The following is a 16,451-nucleotide window of genomic DNA, read 5'->3' as shown; positions in this document are numbered from 1 at the left end:
TATTTTCCACTTCTGAAAATACTCAACCATCTGCGGAGCAGTCTACCTGACACCTAATACAGTCGTTTATTACGTTGATTGTGACATTAAGTTTACTGGTCGCATTCAATGGTCCCACACTTTATTTGCGTGTTTTCGAAGAAGTTGTGCAGCGGTCGAGGTGTAAACACCGTTTTTTCTACAACAAGAAACTTTACGTCATGTCAACGCGCGATTTCAAATCAAAGCGTTGAAACCGTATATTGTGTAGGGCAAAAGGCCGTTTCGCTGAACGAACACAAACAAAATGCGTGATATCGTTTACAGTCTTGTATATGCATCAACCTGTATAAGTCTTTTGACGCTTGCTTTTCTCACATCGCTTATTTCCATTTCAAGCTGATTCTTTTACTTAGTTCCTGCCATTTACAAGACAACTACAAAGAACAAATACACGCTGTGAAAAGCAGAAAAACATCCTCAAATTATCATCGCTCATTTTTCGACATTAAGTTTTGTCCCACAGCACTGTAACCAAAACGATTCATCCACGCTAAATAACCTGAACGTCGACGTGAAACCTGCAATTCAGTCTTAAAGCGCTTATTTCCAAAACCCAGCGTTGCGGGTTAACTTTAAAAACTGAGAATTTAAAAAATCTATCCGGAAGCAAGACGGATCGTGGGAAATTCGTCTCACCACACAACAGATGTAGAGTCAAGAACCGAAACGAAGCACTTCAGTCTTCACTCAAAAAAATATCTTTTGCCTTTCAAGGGCTCTTTTAAGCAGGCCGAAAGGCCAGATTTCGCACCTCTCAATTCCGCCAATTCACCACGGGTTTTCACGTCAAGTTTAATGCCATAGTCTCGTTATCGAGTAAGTTATAGAAATACAGACGACTTTAGAACGCTCAAATACTATTTCTAATCTTTCCATAGAATGCTCGTGCCCCGCATATCAAAGCACGTATGTTAAGAGATATTAGTTTTTTCTTTAAACATGCGATATTTGTTACCATATTTCTCGTATCTTTCCATTAACATATTACTTTGTGAATAACGCATAATGTTTACTTCAAAAGGTGTCATTTATATATGACCAACCGCGCGGCAGTGTACATCGTTACGCAGATACAAGAATTTTGGTGTTGTATGTCCCATGAAACGTACATATTTACAACACTCCTACACAGGCAGAGCATAACTTCCATATGGTTACAACTGTTAACACAACAAGACGTCAACATGTCAGTGGTGTGTAAGTCAAATTTCAAGGTAATAGATGATTCGTTTCTTTGGTTCATTTTTAGCACGAGTATGAAGTGTGGTTACAGATTCTTCGTCCAATAAACAAGCGCTTTATAGACAGCCGTAATCGTTCTTACAGAGATTTCGTTCCAGTAAAATTGAAGGTTGCTGTTGCAGCGCTCAGTAGAAAGCCAAGAAAGAAGGGTGATAATAACCTCTTCTTACGCAAAGCAAGCTACATAGTTTGCCATGCTCTGTGCGATGTATCATGTTATTCAAAAGGCTAACTTTGGTTGTTTTGCAATACGCCATTTTTCTGTGGCGTTATTGAATTAAAAGGATGTACCTTCTAGTTGTGAGCAAATAAGCAAACACGCTTGGGGTCCTACAGTCGCATGTATTCAGTTTGTTCTTGATAAGCTGGGTTAATGTCAATGATGCTTCTAATGTGGAAAATAACAAGGGCGGATGAGAGATAAACGCATTAAAATATCAGCATGAGGAACGCGTCAATATTTGCCGACACCATTATCTCTGCTTTGCCGCAGCACAAACGACTTAAAAGCAAGCTTTTCAAGCTCGACACACGACACTCTGGCGCTTCCGGCCCCAACGCAAAGTCTGCTTGCTAAACAAATGCTGCGCCGAGCGCTAAGCTGAAACTTTTAGTGGACGTCTACACCACAGATGACCGATTTACTGGACACTAAGCCTTACTGGACGGTGAAACAATAGACCGAAGCCAGCCACATCTTCGATACTATGTAGGTCGTAGGACAAGTGTCGACGATGACCTCCGTATATCTCGTATCTTCCTGTTTTTGCCGTTATCTCCTATCTTCAAACTTGTTCCGAAACGAATAAGTTCCTGTGTTGTTGTTTCTCGTCTTCAACCGGCAAATTGCTTGCATGGAGTTTTATCGGTCCTTGTAATCCTTGTAATCTTATAAAAATTATCCTGATTTGGTGAAGTTTGTATCGTTGAAATGTTTCTCGAAATGAAAGCTGACCCCTGCTTAGTAAAGTGTTTATCACCATCTATATCCTTGTGGGGGGTTTCGGCTTGATCATTTTGTTTATCTTCGACGTCATCACGTCCGTCTGCAAAGATGTGCTGAATGACGCGCGTTCCGAGGCCGGTTCTCATGTAAGAGCCGCTCGCCGTGCGCTGTTATATCATGGAATTTCGGATGCCAACTTGCGATTGACAAACCATGGACGGTTTCCCTAAATGGTGCACGCGATGGGATCTATGATGTACATAGCAATTACCTTGCCCGTTTGACGCTCGTTGATTATTTGCGATGATAGATTGACAACGTACTGGTTTGTCAGCCAGAAAACTTACGAACATAACAAGTTATGTTAAAGCTATTCTCGGTTTGTCCTCAATGCTGACCAAACTTTCTCAATTATATAATTTTCTTGACTTAAAACACGTCTTTGTAAGTTTTTCGATTTGCGTTAAATATTAAATTAGATTAATATTAGATTAAATATTAGAATTTTGCATTAATTTTGAACTAAATTTGGACTCATCTATAAGAGACTTATCAAAGTTATTAAACCGAAATGTTCACTGACACTTGGCGTTTATACTTTCATATAAAATTGTATAATAAAAGCTTCCATTTTCATTATTATAATCAGTTTTCCTCCACAACAGGAACGAGAAGTAACCTTACAAGTTGTTAAATTTTTAAGTAATTTTACTGTTTAAATTTTTGTTTACTTCCAAATACGAGTGCGATGAATATGAACCCATGTCATTTACTTACCAAATCACCAAAACTATACTACACTTACTTATGTAATTGTCTTCAGTCGATGCTCGAACGTGGGTCTTTTCCTATTAATTGCGACTCTTTCTCTGTTTACGTTGACACATTGCATTATCGCCTGTCATTAATTTTTAATTTATCTTGACAACCGAACCTGCAGTTTGATAAATGTGCGTTTGAATCGTTCGAAGAAATGCAATATGTTCTCGCGTAAATTAAGCTACATTTCACTGGCTTTAAAAATAAATTTTTTATAACAGTTCAGGAGAAACCAACCCAAAGTTTCATTGCTTTTTCACGTTTTTATCGGTTGTCAGGCAGACGCTTATTTCGCGTGTATATTACCCTCGTAAAACTTCCATCCGCTAAAGCTAAAATTACATTGGATGTTTGAAACTTTATGGCCCGTAAAAGTGATAGGAAAAGACAGAAATAACATTTCACAACGTAATCGTTACATATAGTTAATCCTATTTTGTTGATATTTGTTTGGAGTAGGGTTTAAACCTTTATTTGAGTAATGATTAATAAAGATGAGACAGCAGGTTCCGCTTTCCCTATGCCACCAGCTATTTGACTTTGGTCTCGTTCGTGATACGTTGGTGTCGGACAATTTTTTATGAATCTATAAGAAGGGAAACCATTATATTACTTCTTAAACAAGACGTTGAAAATCACTTAAAATCACTTTGGTAACAAAATAAACGAACGTTTGCCTTCCCAAAACGAACCAACTTTCAAACACATCTACGATACTTAACGTAAAAATTACTTTACTGATAATAGTAACGATAGGAGAAAAATATCTTATAGATGCTGAATAAATATAATTACGCATTATGTCTTCCACTGCATTAGTAAAATTTAAACTCATTTGAATATTTTGTTTCCAACAGAACTTTCATCAGGAACGCATTTGCTGTTCAATAATGCATGTTTGATGAATGACTGCTTATGATGAATGCTTCTCGTTCCGAAAACGATGTCACTTCACGTGCGGTGTGTTCAACCAGCTGCTGTTGGAACACGTCGCACGTTCATTTTTATCTCTTATCTTGATGAGCAACGCTCACTTTACGATAACACGGTGCGTGCTTAGATCCAATTTGTGCAACTATGCTGTCTACAGAAAGATGCTTATGACATTAATATCAGCAGTTTGATACAAAATAGATCCAAAGTTTATGAGTATATGATCGTACAAATCATGCATTGTCCTAATTTTTGATATTTAAAGCGGGGTTATACTGTAAAATAAACTAATTCCAACGCACTTGGGCTAGCACAGCAGCACGTTATAGATTGGCAAACAATCTGCAGAAGTTTCCTACGTCGTTCCTGTGTTCTAAAACTCTGTCCAGCATGCCGCAATCAAAAACGGGGTATTTTCACCTTACCGGGAATTTCCCTAGTTAGTGAGCATAGTCGCATTATCTGTTGGATCATTGACCCAAGTAGACTTACCCTTGAAATGGCACAACACTGTACATGTGGGATAATGACGCTTGGTACAACAGGTGCTTGCGTAGTTCGGGTCAAATCACTCCTATTGTAATCTAATTGGTTTCTAGAGAGCTGCTGTGTGAAAGCAACAAAGTGCTGCATGCCGGGAAGTATTGAGTAACGGTGTTCACGCTTGGGGATCTTTGAAAACGCCACGAACGCCGTTTGAAGGGCCCGTTTCGTCGATTTTACCCACCACAAGATACGCCCTTGGTCGAATGCACTTTTGACCTTAATCTCGCTTTCGTTTTGGAGGTTACTGCAGCTAAATACTCTTTTGTGTCGAGTGCCCCAAACTGGTTCGAATTAAGTCTTTTACCCTTGAACTGATCTCAATTACGTGGGAAAAGATTCGTGAGAAAAATTTAAGCTCTTCGAATAAAACAGTGAAACAGATACGGTTCCTTTGTTGACTTTAAAGCTTTCAAGTGCAACTTTGTAACCATTTCATGATGGGAAGAACGAAAAGCACGGGCACAAGTCAACCACTGCCCAGCCTGGTCTCAATCTATCCTAGTTTTTGAAAAGCATTGAGTGTTTGTTCATTGACAATGATAAATTAATCCAACAACGGTTGGTTTTTGCGCTTTTTTGTTGCAGCGCGTACAATGACAATTGTCTGTTTACGTTTCTTAACGCATTGCGTTTTCCGCCCGCCTGAGACCGACTGGCTCTCAAGCTGCATCTACAGATGCGCTTTCCAAGTACACAGCTTTTCAGGTTTCATATATCTCTCGTATTGAATTACCTTAAGTATTACTATGAACGGACGCGCCTGCAAGTATGTAGCTGGGAACTATGAAGTGATTTAGTGGAAAACCACAAGGATAATATATCATTACGTTGAGCTGTACTTGTCAAGGCCGCAAGCAATGCATTAAGGGCTATCTTAAAATATTTTGACATAAAGGGCATTGTTACAACCATTGAATCTTGCCAATCGTTATCGCCTGTGCATGACAAAGCGATTTTAATTGGTGACATCCCTCTGATAATGGAAAGTGCTTGCGACGAGACCCATCAACACTCTTACCTTCGTTTAATGTCTTCATGACTGGAACAAGAACATGGGCAAAACATCATATATAGTAGGGATGGGCCGATACGAACCCAAACCCGAATGGATTCGCCGAATATCGCCTTTATGGAAGATTCGGGCGAACACGAATACCAACAATGGCGAACCCGAACACAACATTACTTATAAATTTACTGACTTTCGTAAAAAAATGATGATCTAGTTTCCCGACAATGCTAAACTAGAGTCGGCAGTACTTACAATGAAGGTCGTTTTCCTAAAGATTTTGCTTTTTCGATCGTTTTTTAAACATTTTTTATTTTTCAACTATTTTTCAAAAGAAAGCGATTTGTTTATCGATGACGTCATTTTAGAAGCAAGACTTGACAATTTTTGGAGGAAATTTTATTGTTTGGTTCTAATACGAATAGATTCGGGATTCGTTCGTGTCGACCTTCATGATATTCGGTTCGTGCGAACCCGAATAATCTTCCTCGCGGCACGTCCCTAAAATATAGTCATATTATAACCCGGGACTACGGCTGCTGCATTGACATTACGTGGATCGCTCTGCTCGAGTTTTAAGAGTTCAAAGATCAGCGATTTTCTCGCACAAATTTTGCTTGATCGTTTTAAATCGATACCACAGAAGCACATGGAGATTGGGTATCGTTATTTACTCCCGGTGGCCGTCGCATTCCCTTGTTGGGGATTAGTTATATAAACTTCACGCAGCAGCTGATTTGGTTATAGTTACGTTTTCTAAAAATCACCTTTTGAGCCCGTCCATTAAGAAAGAGTTACGTCACTTTAATCCTATTGCAACGGTAACCATGACTAATGCATGCAGAATCGGTTAAGAGATGACAAGGTTTAGTGATCTGTTGAAGTTGTGATTCACGCAGCAACTCAACATTGTAATAGTTTATGTTTGGTTATCAATTGAATAAATCCACTCAACGTGATAAATTCGCTCCGCACCTTCACACCTGTGCAGTGTTTACCCTGGTTGCGTCTGTTATTTGATAACGAAAACATTCAACGCATTCTTACTCCTGGTCGGTTTGAAACGTTCATTAAACCAGTGGCATTGGCTCCGGGAAGGACCACCCGTACGCAGCAGATTGCAAAGTTTAATGAACTTGCTTTGAGTCGATACGCCGCGGAAAAAATCGTTTCAATTCATAACATATGGCACCGTGACAGAACAGTGGCATAAGTAAACAGGTGTACCGTAGCAATAACGCGTTCAACTCAAACGACAAGCAAACTATTAATTATCAGTTCTGAGGTCGTCAGACCACCTATCAGGTGTCGTCACGGAGGTTTGCAAGTTTTGATCAACCCTTTTTGAAACCGGCAACTTGGCAATTTTTCAGTCGTCATCAAATCACACGATTCCAACCAAGTAATTTCATATCGCGCAGTACCAACCAAGCATCTTGACAGATTGTGTAAAATAACTTTCGTGGCGAACCACCTGGGCGGAAAAGCGAATGCAAAGCAAACTACTCTGGTTATAAGTCATGTTTACGCTTTTGCCTTATATTCACATATGAGAATGCGGTGAAAGACATAATGCGTAATAATATTTATTCAGCATCTATAAGATATTTTGCTCCTATTGTAACGCTCACCCATCCACCTGTCTTTCAGTGCGGATTTCAGGTAATTGAATGCTGAGTTGGACTTGAATGACAACAGTTTTTTCAGCCCCAACACAACCTGTAACCCCTACTTTCATCGAGTTGGATTATTAAAAGGGCGAAGTTTGTTATTCTTCCTACCTTCCCCTTTCACAATAACTAAACAGATTGTTCATTGTTGTACTTTCTTGAAAAATTACAATATAGGTCAAAGAAAGGAAGTATATCTGGACCCACGCGGAGACGCTTTGTTTTTACAGAAAACCTAAACAACAATAAAAAGCGTAAACTATATGTTATTAATATTTATCGATCGGTTGATAATCCTTGCAAATCCTTTTAAACGTACTACTTGGCCTCAATGCACCTGGCCGAGGACCCAATGCTCTTTAACCCTTTTGTTTTTCTTGCGTGAGCATCGTGAAACGTAAATATTATTTCAGCTTTGCGTTGGTGGTTGTTTTCAGCCGAGGTGTGGTAAAATATTTACCTAACACGGGCGTAAGTTTCTTGCTCGCCTATTGAAGTGGACGAATGTTCGAGCCGCGATTTGATTAAAGTTTCAATTTAAACCGAAAGCACAGTTGCTATTGTGCTCCACTGAATACTTCTTGTACCTCAAAAAAATTGTATCGGTTGTTGAGTTGGCCAGTTGGCTAGATTAGTTTTCACGACCATAAACCGATCAATATTCAATTGGACTTCAATTAGTTGTAATAAATAGGTGTCATTTTTTATTAGTTCTTGTATCTACAGCTTTGTAACTGTTTTTCCAAAGCCAGTACTCCCTGTAATTTTGTTTGGGCCGGAAGGTCTTATTACGATGAGGAACACCTAAAAGTTACGGAATAACCAGGTGTAAAATTACTCAATCTATTTATAACAACGAACATAATGTGAATAATATGTCGTAATGTAACTCAGTTGGTTATTTGACGTGAAAAGATGAATTGTTAGGTTGGTCGTCTGGTAATGACAGGCTATCGTGTGCCAGGTGTCTGGGCTTACCTTTTAAGAAGAAATTTGTTGTCTGACCGTCTTTCTCGTTTGATAAAAAATGAACCTACACAACCCATAAACCTGATGAATGACTTTCCTCCGTTTTTGAGTTTTTTGGCCTATTTTGTCGATATTTATCTGCTTTGTGCTTCGTTAAAAACTTTGGTTGGAGGTTTTAGGGTTTAACAATAACGTACAAGAACATTTTGCCTATATTTTTTACCGTTACATCTGGTATATTTACCGATGCAAAATAGTTCTATACTCTATAGCGTTGTCAACACGATTGGCTGGTTTTTAGTGGAATTCAGCAAAACACTGGCATCTTGTGGCCAATTCTTTCTTTAAAAATACCTCTTTCCGAAAGACAAGCAGATTTTCCCCAAATCACTTTTTAGCTTTGTACTGGTATGAATCATATATCATGGTATCATACGCAATCACGTGACCGAATTTCTTCACTTAAAGAATGATGTTTGGATCATTTGTTGTTTTGTCGATTATTTCACAAAAGTTGACGCGTTGGTTACAAGTTTCTTTAAATGTGCAGCGGACTTGTTTTCCCACGAGTTATGCGAAAGCTATTTTGTTGCGTCTAATTTCAAATCGAACTGATACATATACTGGGATCAAAGCTACCCTCAATGAATTTAGCCTATTCGTTCTTATTTTATCACACGCGGTAAGGTGTCAAAGAACATGCGATCTCACACCTTTCAACAAAAGATCCACTTTGTTGAATCACATTCAAAGATGCGCGGACAAGTATAAAAACTCTTAAAGAATTTCCTCTACCTTTGGGAATCCGCTTCCCACAGTATCAGCTGTCAATGACGCTGAGTTGACTATGGGCTTTGATAATATCGAAAAGTGTATGATGTTTGTTGAACTGAAAAAGTCGTTTGGTTCTCGATGTCGAAACGACAAAAACAAACGTATAGCAGCGTTTAAATTTTTGCCAGATTGGAACATTTAACGTTTAAATGAAAAACAACAGGATTTTTCTTCAAATAATACGGTTTGCCTCTCAACACATTATACAATGTTTTTAAGACAACATGGACAATTTCATTTATATTCTTAAACTTAACGGTTTCAAACTCACGTAATCCAAGTTATATTTCCGAACGTGAAACATTTTTATTTGTAATTTTTGGATATCTCATGGTGTTAAGTATTAGCCTATAACGAAGAATACAAATAAGGCGCATATATTTTATTGTAGGTTATATATACCCGATATATAAATGACTAATTGTTAATGTAGTTCCTGATGTTAAAGCTTTGTTACAATTCCGTCATTTATTCTAATTGATTTTGTCATTTACGCGTCCAATTAAGGGAAAGAAGCCCCAGTTTTTGTTTTGAGTTACAAAAGCAGTCCATTCAATTCGAGAGCAGGTGTCGAAGGTATCATATTACCCGGGTATTTTCTACTGTAAATGTATGTAGATAGTCAGATATTAACAGTCGACGTTTTAAAATAAAACCTTTTTGAATAATAGTTGTACTTATAGCTTTGTGTCCAGCAAAAACTTATAGAAACATATAAAGTGCTGGCTTTTTATTATCTCTGTTTTTGGTAGGCAGTTCTTCAGCACATGGTGTCTATCAGTGAGCTATTTACTAACTTTGAAATTTAACGTGCTAATTATTATTTAAGCGGTTAACAAGTACTATCATTTTGTTTAGTTTATCAAACAGGGACTTGGTTTAATTTTGTTATAAAATATCGAATACTGCACATTCTTTTCAAGCTATCAGTTAAGTTCAGAAGCACATCTCTGCTACCAACCAGCGGATACTTGATAAGTACAGATATATTGTGCGGTAACAGCTGCAGTTAATAAACACTGTATTGTTTCAAGAGCTAAATAAAATCAAAATAACTTCCAATGAAAGGCTTCGGAAACAACATCATTTGCCATGTCACTTTGCAAAAACGTTACGAATAAACTGCGTATTTGCTACTTGTATAAACATTTGTAAGTATAATTACGCTTGATATACACAAATGTTGTGATTCGTCTGTAATCTGAATAGGTTATAGGATAGCTTAAGAATTAGAAGCCAAGATAAAAAGGAATTATGCAACGCCGTAGAAAAATATTGGTTTCAGTGTTTTCTATATTCATCCTCGGTAACCTCTTTGGTTGTAAATTGTTGTGTACAATAATAAGGCATAAAACTCATGTCACGTTTGTACGTACAATTGTAAAATCCACAATGGACAGAACTTGAGTTTTCCAAATTTGCGTTTTGCGTACTTAACAAAAAATAACTTACACTTCAAATATGGGTGGATGAGACATGCATGCGTTTTGTGTAAGTTGAAAGAAGGTTCTTTTTTTGGGTCCTCACTTTGAAGTGCTCTTTTGCGTCGTCTAGCGACACTTATGGATAGTGACTTACAATTCCATCTTTAAGAATACCATAGGCCTGTGCCCAGGCTTGCAAAGTTGGAGAATTTTCTGGTAAATTGAAATGTTTACCAATGATTTTCAAAAGAACCGGAGCCAAATGCTGCGTGTGAATAAGCACAGTATTGAAATGACTTAATTATGTGCGTAAGATTGCTTTAAACACAATAACTTAATAATCGCCCCAAAAGAAGTACTCAAATTAGAACGATTTGAAACGAGACAGTCCGGTTTTGTTCAGTTCTACTTTGAAAATCTTTCGATCTATGAACATATACCTCAAAGTGTTCAGGCTTCACATTTATTTTGGCGTGGAATTTTCCCAAATGCGTTGTCATTTTTTCCACTTCTTCATCATCTTCAACGTTTTCAACAAACTTTGCAATACTTGAAGCGGTTCTAAAAATAATTTTTCTCATTACAGTAAATGTCAGCTTGGTAAAATGACGACCGACTCCAAAGCGACATACTTCATGGCAAGTCCGATCATTTTAGGATTATTTCTCAAATCTTCCGCGGTTATTTCACCATCTTGTGGGACGTTAAGCTGTTGAAATAGATACCGAACTTGGGGAGCATCATTGAACAAACTGCAAAGCAATTTAGTAAACTTTTTAAGTTTCTTGAGATAATGTTATATTTAAAATCGGGTTTTAAAAACACGGTTACAACAATTCGTGAAAGTCAATCCAAGCATATTATTTGTAGCAAGAAACAGCGCCAAAACAAAGAAATATCAAGCATAACATGGACATACTATAATAGAATAAAACAACAGCCAATCCGTATATTAAGAAAATAAAACGTACAAAGAGGTTCTTACATGATCATCAAACAGAACGTCTTTACGCCGAAAACCTTTGAAAAGGCGAAACACGTCAGGCAATTAATGCGCGGAAAAATATTCGTTTGAGGCAGAAAACGGAGGTGATAACAATTACAGCAGCAGACGGAAAAAAATTTGGTAAGGACTCAAAATTGCCAAAAAATACCCAAAATGACCAAAGTTAAAACATGAAAACCAAAAGTGAACAGAAACAGGCTAACGACGACGACAACAACAACAACAACAGCAGCAGCAAGCCAATGAAAACGTTCCATTGCAAACTCAAGGTACTTCTGCATCTCCAGTATATTGATATCGTTCGTAAGCGGCCTCAGTTCGCGGTGATGATAATTTCCGGGAGATGATCGTCACTCGCTTTTAGCAAGTGTATGAACCGGAAATCCACTAAACGTAGCTGCCATTGACACTTGGGCATAATATCAGAAATTGGAGCTTTCAACTTGAGCTTATTATACGGCAAATGGAAGGAAACAAGTTTTCGTGCTCATTTTCTGGCTTACAGCCAGGTTATATATAGCCAAGGTCATAAACTAACGACACCTTCAATAACTCAATGCACTTCTTGCGGTCACGTAGGCGCTGATCGTTAATCGGAGGATGCATTCAAATTTCAATGACTGCGATGATGAAAGTTTGCGTTTACACGCAAAGAGGTGGTTAGCAGTGTGCGCATGCGTCATTTCTGTAGATTAACATTGAATATGATGTGTACAGTAAATTGCCACACGCATTCTACAAGCAGATAAATCAAGTCTACGCGGACATAGGGACATTGTAAAACGCACGTCACATCGTCTCTTAGTTCACCCATCCATTCTTTACTTCAAGAGGGACATGATCTCTTCGATGTTGTCGCAGCATCTCTTTCATTGCTCCTATCTCAGAGATTGGGGCGATGCTGATCAGGGGCTTGACTGTTGACGCAGAAATTTATAGACCGTGTGTGATGATAAACCGCATATATGTGTCGTATATTTCGCAATGCAACTACTGGAGCAGGTTGAAAATTCAGGCGTCATTGCGGCTCGGTAGGCAGACCACAAATGGAATCCAGACTGGCCAGAAAGTACTTCCAGGCTTCGCAACTTCCTCATCGACGCCAACGCCCACCCCACCGGATTTTCGCTGCCCAGGATCACCTGCGAACCGGTGTTGAGCTCGATACAAACGAACAGTGGAAAACTCTGCGGCTTATGAGTGTGGCGGGGTGGAGAAAATAACCGTTTTATTTGTTCTATCTACCGTCGTGCTCCTCACGGAATACAAGGCACGAAAGCTTCAGATGACAGCAAGACCCAGTGACTGCTTGTCTCAAGCCCGGACATCTAAACTGGGTGGTCATGTAACACCTGGATGACACGACGACGACCATATGATTATGCTTTTCTTCGTTTTTGGGTTAAGTTAACCAGTTGTTACAGTTCGCACACAGCTTGTCAACCGCCTTTGTGCGGCAGTTGCATACCATCGAACAGTTGGTATCTGCCAGCACTGTTTAAGCGAAATGTGTTAGCGGCTTCATTTGAGTGTAAAATAAAGATGTACGTCTTTCAACACTATGCAGTTAAGCACCAGAAGTGCTTATCGATCATCTAAGAGCGGAACAAGTACTTCTTACCCCGTCGTTGACTTTCATATTTGCGGAATAAAAATCGTAGATTGCCAAGGCGTCATCGCCCATATGAAAACAAATAAACGAGGGGCCGTAATCGAAATATCCAAAGATAACTTTATGCCTGTAATTATGCTGAAGGGATCACCAATTTGCCGTGTTAAAAACCAGTTCCTTGACCTGTGGCGGCCACCGCGATATCATGCGGTGACTTTGAAGTGATCACTTGGAGATATCACCTTAACGTTTTCTTTCATGCTGTTTGATAATCACTTGTGTCGTTCGTGGCATGCGTCGCATTCGTTCCACCTTATATGGCTCTGCATATAGTTGTTGCAGGTATGATCGAGTAGCAGTAATAGAACACAATAATATAAGTTGCGCTTGATAACTGTATACGCTCGTGCTAACCGGGAAGAACGCGCAACCTTCGTCATTCGTCGAGACTTGATTAAAGAACGCTACAAATCAGTTCTTTAATCAGTCTAACCTCAAGCTCATGACGCACAATTAAAAGAAAATATGAAATAAATAACGGACAGCGCCAAAGTAACATCACAAACGGCCCGTGAACTACTGAGCAATGGTTTAAGCGATTCAGACTAACAAAGTAAAACGTATAAAGCAAGGCTACTTAAATACTCTAACGGAATCGCTTAACCAACCGAAAACCTCGTATGGTGTAGCCTATATGGGCAAAGTGCAGAAAGGAACTTCTCGCAAGGTAGAAATCACGGAGGCAATAATTGTATCAACTGCACAGAAGAGAATTGGAACGTGTGTTTCATGGTCATAATTAAGCTGCCAAACACGCCTTGACGTGATGATAAAACCGGAATGTTGCAACGATAAGACTAAATGCCGGAGACATAGATTGCAAAGTGATAAGTGAAATACCAAACTGAAAGAAAAACACAACATATATTAAGACAACAGCGAACCGATGAAACGTCAGTTTCACAAGATGCTATTAACTTACAGGTTACTATAAATATGAGGTCTAAGATCCTCAAGAAATACATTCCTCTGATGCACACTTTACCTACCGTATTTTCTCGAATATAAGCCGCCTTCGATTACAAACCGTACGAAGACGAGGAGAAAAATAAAGATAAGGCGCTCTTGAATATAAACCGCAGCAGTAATTAATTATCATGAAAGATATAGGGTATTAGCAAAATGGCATTTTAGCAAAACTTTGCCACGTATTGTTTTGCTGGGACGTGCTGGAGTTAGTTGGTAGCACAAAGTATGGGTAAAATATACTAAAATAATACGTTTGCAGAAATTTTCAATGATTTTAATTGGTCTGAGCTGTGTTGTTATAAACGGTAAATTTGACATGAACCACCCGCGTGTTTATAAACCGCATTCGATTTGTAGCCGCGCATAGTCGAGAAGAAAAATAAATACAGCCGCCGACTTACATCCGAAGAAATACAGCATAATATAAATTTACATGGCGTCCGGCAAAAATTATTCAAAATATTATCACTTCATTACCCAAAGCTCTTCATTATCAACTGAAACCAAATAAATTTATCATATTTGAAAGTCCAAGGTTTATTTGCTCACTTACCCGTGATAGATGAGCAAGCCAAACTCTTTCATGCCCACAGGTTTCAACTCTTTCCAAGAGTCTCCCACGAGTTGTAGTTGTTCATTTGTGAGAGTCATTCTTTTGTTTCTTCGAAATAAAAATTTATTCAAATTTGTAATGTAATATACAGCCTTGCCGCAATCCTGAAATATGCAAAAAATATATATTGCTGCTAGATTATTGCACAAAGATTTGTCGCTCGCTTTTTGTTACGAAAAAGCGACATATTAATACAGTTTTATGACTTCTTTGACCTTACATAACAGTTATGTGAACTGTCATAAAATCAATTGTTATTACTGTGTCACTGTAGCAGCTTCCTCACGGCGAGGGTTCTGGAAACCCGCTTGGCAAAATTCTATTCCAAATAAACTCTGTCATCTAAAGATATAACATGCAGTAAAACTCAATCTAAATCCTTTTCAGTAAATTGCAGTAACTTGATGCTGCTTATATAACCGTTGTGTGTGGTTATATGCCCTAGGTCGTAAGTCGGTAAACAAGACGACAAAAATGTAAACAAAAATATTTGGATGAATTGGCATTGTTTGCAAAACAAATCCATTCATCCAAACATCAGTCCACGAGTCAATTTTTTTAACGCTTTGGCTTCACCTTTCCACCAGTCTGGCAAGTTTCTGTCTTTATAAACAGTCATTTATAAAGTTTGCTTCATGTCATTGTATACGACCTACGTGATGGTGAGCTCATGTGAAGAATTTCTCCGGGTTGACATTTATGTAGTTTGAGCGCAATTTCAAATTCGTGATACCATGATATTAAGCAAAAATCACGTATAACTACAGTATAATAACATATCACGTAGGCTGTGTATGGAAAAACAGACATTAGTGGTCAATCGTTGTGTTCCACCCCAGGCGCTGACATTCCATTTCCAAGTAAATCGCATTTTTTCATGACAAACAAACTATATCCTGATTTTAGAACTATACCCTCCGGCTCTGTATATACGCTTTTTTGTCACTAGCTTGTGTCTGATTCCGCGTTGTTGCGGCTAACCTCACGGTCTACAAACTATGTGAAAAGCAGCAACGGTACCGCAGGATTGGAAGTGATGGAAGCTTAGTTTTGAAAGTGGTTGAAAGTTCAGAACTGACTGACTAGCGACTTCAAACGGAGTACTTCGAAAGAAAATTGTCAAATCATCGAACTCAAACAGTAGCCAACTTAGGGTCGCATTGAACATTTCGATTAAAATGCGGGCCACACAAACAAGTCAAACATGTGAGCTTAAAGTGACGGGTAAGTCCCAAAACAAGTTGGCCTTAAATGAAAGAGTTGTTGTCAGCAGAGGTGGGCAGTCGATACTTTAAAAGTACTGTCGGTAACGGTACTGGTGCTGTTTGAAAAACGTAGTTCGGTGATTTGTCCGTACTCGGTATCCAGCGCCGGATTTATATGGTAGAGCGCCTTGGGGCCCAGCATTGGCGGGGGCCATTTCGTTAATAAAATTATACTATTCAGGATTGTAATTGACAAACTCTCTGAAAATATTCTATGATTTTGAGATTTTTCTGAACGGCATTTTGACACCAAACTGCTGAAATAGATTTGTCCCAAAAATATTTAGAAAATACCTTTGGCGGTTACTTATTTGTTTTGTTTTTGTTGTTTATTGTTGACAGTAACTACCAAATTATTGAAATTAATATAATGCTATCTGACTCTTATGAACGATTAGAAGGTTGCGAATTCTGTCTAGAAATTCCTAAACTTCAGTTGAATAGTTTATATAATTTTAAACACTGAGAATCTGGTTAATATTGATTTTAATA

At 38.4% G+C, this 16,451-nt stretch overlaps 1 protein-coding gene across 1 annotated transcript; it reads right to left on the bottom strand.

Moving 5' to 3' along the window:
- Positions 1-9,978: 9,978 nt before the first annotated feature.
- On the bottom strand, positions 9,979-14,833 carry LOC143446981 (putative globin-like protein aq_211). The gene is made up of 4 exons (XM_076946868.1): positions 14,635-14,833; positions 11,067-11,186; positions 10,875-10,995; positions 9,979-10,699 (listed from the first exon to the last, which is right to left on the bottom strand). The coding sequence occupies exons 1-4, from the start codon at positions 14,730-14,732 to the stop codon at positions 10,571-10,573; spliced, it is 468 nt and encodes a 155-aa protein (XP_076802983.1). The 5' UTR covers positions 14,733-14,833; the 3' UTR covers positions 9,979-10,570.
- Between the last annotated feature and the right edge of the window lie 1,618 nt (positions 14,834-16,451).

The sequence above is a fragment of the Clavelina lepadiformis genome, chromosome 2, assembly GCF_947623445.1.
Source record: "Clavelina lepadiformis chromosome 2, kaClaLepa1.1, whole genome shotgun sequence".
Classification (NCBI taxonomy): domain Eukaryota; kingdom Metazoa; phylum Chordata; class Ascidiacea; order Aplousobranchia; family Clavelinidae; genus Clavelina; species Clavelina lepadiformis.
This window is presented reverse-complemented; position numbering and strand designations above follow the sequence as displayed.

Bases quoted from the DNA above. Each gene is read 5' to 3' on its own strand.
- LOC143446981 (XM_076946868.1), bottom strand. From the start codon at position 14,732: ATGACTCTCACAAATGAACAACTACAACTCGTGGGAGACTCTTGGAAA. The intron at 11,187-14,634 runs GTAAGTGAGCAA...ATTGCTTTGCAG, and splicing joins GGCTTGCTCATCTATCACGG to TTTGTTCAATGATGCTCCCC. The intron at 10,996-11,066 runs GTATGTCGCTTT...AATTATTTTTAG, and splicing joins ATGATCGGACTTGCCATGAA to AACCGCTTCAAGTATTGCAA.